This window comes from Coffea arabica, chromosome 9c, assembly GCF_036785885.1.
Source record: "Coffea arabica cultivar ET-39 chromosome 9c, Coffea Arabica ET-39 HiFi, whole genome shotgun sequence".
Lineage (NCBI taxonomy): Eukaryota > Viridiplantae > Streptophyta > Magnoliopsida > Gentianales > Rubiaceae > Coffea > Coffea arabica.
This window is the reverse complement of record NC_092326.1, coordinates 41,204,862-41,215,332: the sequence shown is the minus strand read 5'-3', so window position 1 is coordinate 41,215,332 and position 10,471 is coordinate 41,204,862. Positions and strand designations below refer to the sequence as shown.

Below are 10,471 nucleotides of genomic sequence, written 5' to 3'. Positions count from 1 at the left end.
TATCCAGATTTATCAGTTGTCCAGACCCTTTGGCATGCACCTGCAGCACCCTCATTAATTCCGTAGCCTGATCCTTATTTGCTTTGTAAAAGATCAAAGAGTCGTCTGCAAAGAAGAGGTGTGTTATACTAGGACCCTGTCTACTTATCTTCATCCCAGAAATTTTTCTGGTTTGTGCAGCCTGCCGAATGAGGTTGGAAAATCCTTCAGAGCAAAGGAGAAACAGATAAGGGGATAGGGGATCCCCTTGTCTAATACCTCTTGTGAAAGCGAAAACTAAAGCGTCAAAATCTAAATTTAGAGCAGAACATTGCTAAAGAACAAAAAAGCTTTTCTTTAACCATTTTAATCAATGTTAAACGCGCCATCTAAGTTCTAACGCGGCTGTAGGCCTCTCTATTATGTTTATTACCTGCGCAGGTTTTCAACTGCTGCTAATTAGTATTTTTTTTAAACCCCAAACAGAAAAATGTACTATGGATACATTCAGCACAAGGATGATGTATAATAATAGTCTTAGTTAAGTAATGTGGCCTGCAGATTCATGTTTTCATTATTCGGAGACATGAATGCAAAAAATTCATGTTTCTAGTTCACCTTTTCAGTGTTGAATTCTAAATTCTTTATGTGGTTTGTGTCACAATGTACAGTGTCAAACAAATCTTAGCAGTCCAAAATATATTTATTCAAAAGAAGAACAAAGAATAGACGTTTTTTACCATGATTTAATGTTTGCATTATCTACTAGCTACAAAGCAAGAGAAGCCTCTTAGCATAAATGTTTTCTATGTTATTTTTCTAAAATCCTACGTAAATTTTTTTTTGGTACACATTTTCCAAATCATGTACGATGGTTTTTGCATTAAGCAACCTATCACTAAACCGCTGGAGAAGTTGGTTCAATAATTAAGAAAGGGTTCCTAGAGTTCTTTCCATTGTCATATTTAGATTTGAATCATGTGCCTGACAATTGGGGTGGAAGGGTGTGGGAAGGTGTGAGAAAGCTATATATATATATATCACTAAACTGTTGCCAATTTTCTTTACATTTTAATTGTCCCTAGTGATATCAAAAGAATATATAGATAAGTGCAGTGCATTCAATCCTAACAACTTCTCAAGGCTTCAGATGTCCAATATATTTTGTGTAGAGTCAAAAATTAAAAACAAATGAAAAGAAAGGTAAATAGATTCATTTTATGTTACACAATTGTTTTTTTTTTTTTTTGGGTGTCAATCATCACTTTTTATACTAGTAGTACTTCTACGCTAACTTATCTAAGGAAGAGTCTGACTGAATCAGGAAAAATCGATGGGCATTGAACTATTATCGATCTAGAGATACACTATACAAATTCTGGACTAAATTACTATCGGACCAGACATGTACACCACATAAATTCTTGCTCATCGTTTATTGCATATCATTAAACCATTGGACTATGGCCCACCAAAGAGGAATTTAAGTTACCCAAGTCCCTCATTGGGTGTAGGTGGAGGGTTCAAAGCCTCTTGCATTCCTAATTCTAGAAATTTCTGGCACTTTCTATTAGTGAATATAGTTGCATCTGTTTGGTTTTCATAGTATAGTATAAGAGTAGGTGTAGATTGTTGTCGTTTGATGAAGAAAAAATGTTTATTGCATATCATTATGGATAATGCAAGAAATATAAAATTCGCATTTATTCAATCCAGTACCTAGTTTTTTAATAGCTTTTGAACATATTTTTTAAGTGTCCATTTTCATAGTAAACCCACTAATAAAATTTGACCTATTGACAAAGAGGTAAAGTGACACAACTATTGAAAATACGCGGAGAATACTTCAATCATAATAATGAAAAATAAAATGCATTTTCTTACCAATAAACTAAAATAAAAGGTTAAGGAGAGATGAGAAAAAGTTGCCTAAATGCATGGTTTGTTTCCGGTCAAAGTCATAAACCCCGCCGATGGCCAATGTAATATTTTTTTATCTCCTCTAAATTTTATTAATTTACATTTTTTAAATCAGCCACCAAAAACTCATACCCAACCCTTCCTTGGAATGGGGCAGAAGAAAAGCCCACTTTTCAGTTAGTTTCACTTTTAGTGTGTGTATATAATTTTTTCATACATATAGCATATTCTTTCTTTACAGCAAAGGAAACAATAACAACTTCCCCCTCAGCCTCTCCTCTCTCCCCCGTCTCTCTCTCTCTCTCTGATCTGCGCCTGCCCTTTTCACCTGTCTTGAAGAATTTTCTTTTTGCTTTTCTTCTTGAATTTTACCCCTAAATTTGTTGTATTCAAGCTAGAAAATTATGGGATTGTCATTTGCCTGCAAAATCAAAATCCATAAAGTCTGATTATTAAGGTATGTCATGGACTTCCGCTTGATTTTCATACATGTTTTAGCCTTTATTTCATATAAGTTCTCCTTAAGATGTGGAATTTGTCTAATGTTTTTTGCTTGATTTTCAATATTAAATGTGGAGTATTTGCATATAGGATTAATGGGCTTTTTCTTTTGTTGGTTATTGTACAGATTAATGGTGTCAGCATTCATTGAATTTTGTATAAAGTTTGCAACTTTGGACACGGGATTGAATAGTCGGGATAGAATAGGACAAAAACTGGGGTTAGGCTATTGGAATAACAAGTATTTGATTTTGATTGCTGGTTCGTTTGGCTGATTGACTATTTAAGCATAATATGTAAAGGGATGGTGACCACTACATTGAGAAGGATTGTATCGCCTTGTTGGAGACCTTCTGTTGAAAATGAAGGTCAAAATAGTGGTAGAGGAGGTGATTTGGGATGTCGAGTTGACGGATTATGGTGGTATAAAGATTCAGGGCGGCATGTTCATGGGGAATTTTCAATGGCAATAATCCAAGCTAATAATGTACTGGAAGATTATAGCCAGCTTGAATCTGGGCCATTGAGCTTGGAGGAGTCAGGTCCTCAAGGAACTTTTGTTGGAATTTATGATGGCCATGCCGGTCCTGAGGCTTCTCAGTTCATAAGTGATCATCTTTTTGACAATATCAAAAGTATGTTTTCGTATACCCCTTGTTTTATACATAATTTTGTCCCTTCTGTAATTTCTGCTTTCACAAAACAAATATAGTTGCATACGTGTTAGTGTTATTATGGTGCTTTGATTAGCTTCCATGAGACTATCCAGCAAAGGAAATGTGGGTGTACGGTGGACCTTTTACAGTCAAAATTATCGTCTTATTGCTGCTGCTGAGTTTTCATGTGGAGTTTAAGGTGTTTGTTGACAAATGCCTGCTAAAACTTTACTTTGTTATTCATATTATTGTTTTTATCTGCAATTATCATGAATTGAATAGCAAATAATTCTTTTAATAGTAAAAATCTGAGGTCAAAATCTGGTCAAGTGGAAGAGTGGATATTTTAGTTGCTTGCTTTCAATAATTGAGAGCATATGCAGTTTGTCCAGTGCGTCTCCAAATTGGGATATTTGATTCCTTTCTCCAACAAACAATGTGTTCATGATAGTCTTTCTGTGCAAGTTGAAAGGGATAACAATGCTTTATCTGTATTATTGCCCATTAAATTCACAGAAAGGGAAAAATAATTGATAGGTTATGAGATATAGTGGATCCTATAAATCTGGAATCAGCTTTGCAATTATGGGAATATGGGAATCTTTTTGTTTCCCTAGTGTAAACTATATTGAGATACTATTTGAAGCTACCTTTCTGGATCATGTTGGGAATATGTTGTTGCACAACTTCCCAGTGCCCCTGTGCTGAATAGGATTCTAGGTAGCATAATTTTGTAGCCCACTTGACTTGCTGAAGTTTTCTTACCTTCTAAGCTTGAAGTCCAAGACTAATCTTGGAGAATCAGGTTTCTAAATTACAAGTCATTCTCAAGTAATGTTATAGACAATTATTCCTTTTCCATAGATTAATCCATGTAAACTTGACAAGAAAAGTTGTAAACAGTGATTTATTGTTTGTAACATCTTTCGTCCATCTCTTCTCCCCAGTTCTTTTCCCGTATAGTCATTGGTTTTGATCCTTTCTACTTTCTAATGCATATTTCACTCACTTAACAGCTATTCATGATGCAGAATATACTTCAGAGAATCAAGGAATGTCAGCTGATGTTATAAGTAAAGCTTATTTGGCAACAGAAGAGGCGTTTCTTTCTATGGTGGAAAAACAATGGCTAATTCGACCACAGATGGCTTCTGTGGGATCGTGTTGCCTAGTAGGTATAATATGTAGTGGAGTGTTATACATTGCAAATGCTGGTGATTCTCGGGTGGTCTTAGGGAGAATGGACAAATCCTCAAAAGAAGTGAAAGCTGTGCAGTTATCAACTGAGCACAATGCAAGTTTGCCATCTGTTAGGGATGAGTTGCAATCCTCACATCCTGATGATCCACAGATTGTGGTTCTAAGGCATAAGGTTTGGCGTGTAAAGGGTCTTATTCAGGTGATTTATTTGCTTTATACTCTGTAGTGTACTTAAGGATTACCTTTTGGTCCTTTTCATAGAGTTGAACTTATAGTATAAATTCCTGTCAATATTGATGCATGCATTTGGTTAATCTTCAGATGCTTTTTGTTTGATAGAAGATTTTATTTATTTATTTATTTATTGTATGTTGAACCTTCGGATAATTTGTTACGAACAATCATCTTTTAATTTTAACCATTTCCTCTTATCTCATTCTTTAGTGTCTCTTCTTTTTGATGGTGGACAGTTACTTTTTAACAAGTATTTTGTTTTTGTAATGCAAGTTCGCACATCTTTTATGATTTATTATCCTCTACCTTTTCTGCCTGGCTAGAAAATCACATTTCTTTCTTTTCTGGCTGAAGCATAAATATAATGAAATTTTAACTCTTGTTTACCATTTTGTACATATCTGCATGTACTCAACAACTTTGGAGTAGAAAGTTTTTCTTTTTGTGGTCCGAGATTCATCATTAGAAAGTAGCAGTCATTGTTACAACTGATGGCTTTTATTGCTTGTGTTTGAACTTAGTCAATAATGATGGCTTTTATTGCTTGTGTTTGAACTTAGTCAATAAGTTGGGGATTTATCCAATTGAATAATTATGTTCTTAAGCAATTTCCCCTTCAAAAGAATAGGTAAAATTGAATAAAATAAAGAAAACCTTGACTCTGTTAAATACTTGATGAAGAGTGAGATCTAGGGCAAAGGTTCTTGAAGCATCATGTCATCCATGTGAAAGAAGGGTGGCCTGGTCTCTGGGATTTGAGTATGAAGCTGACGGGCAAGTTGATTGTATTGCTTGAGGACATGGGACTATGCATGCCTGAGTGAAAATGATGGAGCTGAAATTCGGGGCCTTTCCTGAGCTGAGGGCACCTTTGCTATGTTGATCTTAGAGATAACATCATTTGTTGAGACGATGCCGTAAACATACTGTCCCAAGTAAATGTTATGATTCTTTAGTGGGACAAAGAATTGATAACTCTAGCTATTTGGAAGTGGAGTGGAGCGTTTAAGGTTAACCTTTCAGGTTTGCACCATTAAGACAATGATTTTGATTTGTGTGCATGAGCATCATATGTTCAAAGTTTACAATGTAATCTTTTTTATTGAATAAATTTTGAAATGTAGCATTTCATTAATGTTGACAGTGTATGGTTTCATTAATTTGCAGGTTTCAAGATCAATTGGTGATGCTTATTTGAAGAAAACAGAGTTCAACAGAGAACCTTTGTTGCCAAAGTTTAGGTTGCCTGAACCTTTCCAGAAACCAATTCTTAAAGCTGAGCCATCAATATTTGTGCAGAAACTCTACCCTGAAGATCAGTTTCTTGTATTTGCTTCAGATGGACTTTGGGAGCATCTGAGCAGTCAGGAGGCAGTTGACATTGTCAACACCTGCCCACGCAATGTAGGATTCTTGTTCATCTTTTTGGGCTTGTTCATTTCATTGACATTGTTGCTTGGTAAAAAGATGCACATGAGCATGGACATAAGAGTCAAAAGGCAACATGTAATCATATGCTTTCTTATGTCATCTGTCTTGATGCATAGTTAGTCATGTCTACCAATTGTCCCATTGTAGATTCTATATAAAAATTTTTGAGTAAAGAAGGTGGCATAATGTACCTGTTTGCTTTATAATGCACATCTGCATTCGCCGCGAAAGACTTGGGGTGAAATTTTGGTAGCTATCAGAGGCATGTGTAGCATTCTTTGAGCACCATTATCATGTGCTTTATCATCATGGAACATTTTTGCATATTTTAAAGTTTGCATGATTCAAGAAATCTGGTGGCCTCATTGTGTTTGCCATCATTCTGTCTCTGGTGTAAATGTGTTGTCTATCATTCTGTTTAGTCTTTTATTTGCTGATGTTATTTCAGCTACCTAATATTCATGTATTGATGCAGGGCATTGCTAGGAAACTTATCAAAGCTGCACTTTGTGAGGCAGCAAAGAAACGGGAAATGAGATATTCTGATCTGAAAAAAATTGATCGAGGGGTCCGGAGACATTTTCATGATGACATCACGGTTATAGTAGTATACCTGGATTTCCCTTTGATTAGTCGCAGTTCGTTGAGGGAGTCAGTGGTTTCAGTGAGAGGAGGTGGAGGTTCTGTTGAGGATGCTAATGCCTAAGGAAGAGGAGCTTTTAAATGGTGCACATTGTCCCGTTTGGGTGGAGAAGTTTATGTTACCCAGAAAAGTAAAAGGAAAAGATGAGAAATATGCATAACTTGGCCTTGGGGATCTCACCGTAAATAGTGGGGTTAATGATTATGCCAAGAAGATGCAACGAGAAAAGAACACTGAAAACTTGCTCTGCTGATTGGCATATGAAACTCAGAAGGTTCTGGTTCATAATGTTGATATGGTTTGCCTTCAGAGGTAATGAAATGGTATATGGAGATTAACTGATCACTATTTTGCTATTGAACTGATCACCTCATCTGGTATTATGTTCTTTTTCTTGGTAAAAGTTATACATATTTCTTCTTCGTTCATGGAGTTGAAACTAAATGTCAAAATTTTGTCTCTCTCCCCATGTACTACATTGTTATGGGACGAAAAATATTGGATGTCCATAATTCAGTATTCATGCACCTTTCTTTGTTAGTGATTCTTTTGTGCTCCAATTCTGGCCGCCCCGCCCGTGAGTCTTGATTGATGCTGCAATAGGCCTCAAATCTACACCTACTTCTTGATGCAGCAGCCATAACTGATGGATCAAGCACATACACTTTACTACATTCTCTTAAGCTTGTGTGGTTATAAATTCTTGATGATCCGAGTTCCAAAATTTGCTTCAGAAAAGGTGATGAGAAATCACATGTAATGTGGTACCTGGCTAGGAATGAAACAAGCAAACCTATCAAGCATTCTAACAAAATTTTGCTACTTATTTGTGTGTACTAAATTGGCCGTTCGTCCATTTTAGCAAGTATCGCAGGACATAGCAGGCAAGTAGCAAGAATCGAGGCTAAACAACCCTTTTACCTCAATTTGTTTGGCCGACTGGGGTGTCTTACCTGTGGTGTCACGTTTGTCATTCCTTCAATTCGCTAGTTCTATGAACTGTAGCCACTTTTGTAATGTATAATTGACCTTCAAAGTTATCCTACCATATAAGTACAAATTAAGCATACAAAAGCACTAAATGATGCGAGTTAGACACGTTGGAATTGGAAGTGTGTTTTTTCATATAATCATTAAGGTTAAATGCAGAAAACTCTCACGAATTATTGTAGCCATTACACTTCGCACCCTAAAGTATTGTAATAGGCAATTTATACCCTTGATCAACTAAAAAAAGACGGAAAAATCAACTCTATTATAAGTTATTGATGAAATGACCAATTTATTCTCCATTAAAAGCTTAAGTTCCAAAAATTATCTTTTTGGTGAAAAAAAATTGTGGCATAAAATAGACTAATTTTCACTTCATAATAAAAATCTAATTGAAAATACATAAAAATAAAATTAGGGTTCACTTTGAATGACAATTAAAAAAAAAAAAGATGTAGAATTAAAAAAAAAACGAAAAGGAGTAAATCAACTTCAAGAATCTCAACAATCCCATTCCACTACATATTTCAAGTCAACGTAGGTAAGAAAAAATTGCTATAAAGGAAAAAACACTGTGAAATCCCTATTTATTCCTCCAATTCCAAGTTACAATTTCGATTTCTTTCTATATGCATATAGCTAAGTGAATAATTTAGCTGTTTTTATTGAAATTTCTAAAGCCAATATTTTGTTTACTAATATCTGGGTTTTCATTTAGGTTTGGTAATGTTTATTGCTATTATTGTGCTAAATTCATATGAAAATTTTTGGGTTCTACTCTGCTTGATTCTTATGAAGATTTCAAGTGAAATTTTGCCTACTATATGAACCTATGGTGTTATGATGCGTTGAAAAAAAATGATAAGATTTTAGAAAAAGTAGTCCCTCAATTTTTTTGATATTTTGCCCCCCTCGCCCTACTTTTGACAATTGCCATTAAAGTGACCCTATATTTTTTATTTTTATGTGTTTTTAATTAGATTTTTGCTAAGTGAAAGTTAGTCTATTTAAGGGTTCGTTTGTTTCGGGTAAAAATGTTTTCCAGGAAAATATTTTTCTAATTTCCCGTGTTTGGTTGCACAAAAGTTACTGAAAACATTTTCCTATGTAAAATATTTTCACTCATCTTATGGAAAACAACTTCCCTTCCAAACTTACTGAAGTTGTTTTCCAAAATGCATGCATCCCGCTTGTAGTATGTTCCAAACTTACTGAAAACATCTTGTAGTATGTTCTTTTTTTTTTTTAGTGTAAACAGGAGGACTTGAACCCAAGACCTCTTCCTTACACTCCCTCCCCCGTACCACTCAACCCAACCCTCCCCCTAGTATATTCAAAATAAAAAAGAAACCTCATCCTGCTCATCCTATGCTAGTAATTAATTATGTATAATAGGGACATTTTTTTCTAGAGAAACTTTCAGCAGTGAGAGTGCAAGATATATGTCACAATAAGCATTGCATGTGATTGATATTTGACACTAAATGGCCAGCAATTTGTTTATTGCTTAAGGAGATATTTTTTTATTCATATATACATTTCTCCAAGATTTTTTAAAGTTAAACAATGAGATAAATTTTATTATTTTGCATGGGAAGAAATATGTAGTTATAATGTGTAGAAAGTAAAGATAGAGATAAAAGTGAAAATATTTCAAAAGTTAAACAAACACCAAAAAAATGAAGTAAGAAAATATTTTCAATAAGCTAACAAAACACCTAAAAATGATGAAAGGGAAATGATTTTCATGAAAATTTACTTCCACGAAAAATATTTTCCCAAAGAAAACATTTTACTTCCAACCAAACAGACCCTAAGTGATATGTATTTTCCACCAAACAGGTATTTTGTTGGTATAGGTTTTAATAGAGGATAAATTAGTTATTTCATCAATTACTTTGATGGAGTTGATTTTTCATCATTCTTCTTAGTTAACCAAGGTTGTAAAAATTAAAAAAAAAATTGAGAGAGAGAGAGAGAGTACCAATGGTATAAAGTATCTAAAATACTTTAGTGTACAATTCAACTAGTATAATAATTTATGAGGAGTTTTTGCATTGAACCCTAATCATTGGATGATATGAGTGAAAAAACATATCCACGTGTAGGCATGTCAATGGGTAGAATTTGTATTAGATCCCTTTCACCCAAATTCAAATATGTCTAAATCTGAAAAGTATGTCCAAACCCATACCCTCGTAGATCTGGATATTCAATGAGTATCCGTTATATTTTTCTAAACATTCTAAAGTAAAAATATATTAAAAATATTTAGAGTTCAAAAATAACATAAATATCATCCAATTTTATTTTCAAATAATAAAATTATTATTCAAAAAGTTAAATGAAATATTATAAACTCAAAAAAAAAGAACTATTATCAATTAGTTCTATTTATTTTCAAAGTTTCAATTGTATCTACCTCCAATCTTTTATTATTTTGTCTTTACTTTTACTCTCTCTTTTTTTTTTTGAAAAAGTTTGTACCGATTACAAGGACAACTATGATTAGCTTGAAAAAGAAAAGAATCATGAAATCTTTACCGTATTTGATCTAATGATCATAGAATAATAGATTTTTTCTTTTTATAAATTTACTAATGTACAAGGGTCTAGATAGGGTTTTTATATAGATATGAGTTTGAATATAAATTATAAAGAACCAAACCCATGACTCTCTTACATGGTTTGGCTTGAGTAGGGCATGGATTTGAGAAATTAAATCTAAACCCTACCTAAATATATTAGGTGATTGAATCTAAACAAGACTCGATCCACTGACATGTCTATATATTTTTGTCGATTTTTATCTATATTTTCAAATTACCTTAGCACGTCTCTTTCTGTAATATCGTACACACTCTTAGTACCTTCCATAGGCAAGGATTTGTACAGCAAACGACCGAGGATATACAAG

At 34.0% G+C, this 10,471-nt stretch overlaps 1 protein-coding gene across 3 annotated transcripts; it reads left to right on the top strand.

Moving 5' to 3' along the window:
- Window positions 1-2,090: 2,090 nt before the first annotated feature.
- LOC113709109 (probable protein phosphatase 2C 38) lies at window positions 2,091-7,104 on the top strand. Of its 3 annotated transcripts, none has more exons than XM_027231850.2 (5): window positions 2,091-2,356; window positions 2,703-3,035; window positions 4,073-4,455; window positions 5,658-5,894; window positions 6,397-7,104. In XM_027231850.2, the coding sequence occupies exons 2-5, from the start codon at window positions 2,705-2,707 to the stop codon at window positions 6,625-6,627; spliced, it is 1,182 nt and encodes a 393-aa protein (XP_027087651.1). In that variant the 5' UTR covers window positions 2,091-2,356; window positions 2,703-2,704; the 3' UTR covers window positions 6,628-7,104. The 3 variants fall into 3 exon arrangements, with proteins under 3 accessions (XP_027087651.1, XP_027087650.1, XP_027087652.1); XM_027231849.2 differs by having other exon boundaries at window positions 2,092-2,356; window positions 2,528-3,035; XM_027231851.2 differs by having other exon boundaries at window positions 2,095-2,356; window positions 2,528-3,035; window positions 4,088-4,455.
- The last annotated feature ends 3,367 nt before the right edge of the window (window positions 7,105-10,471 follow it).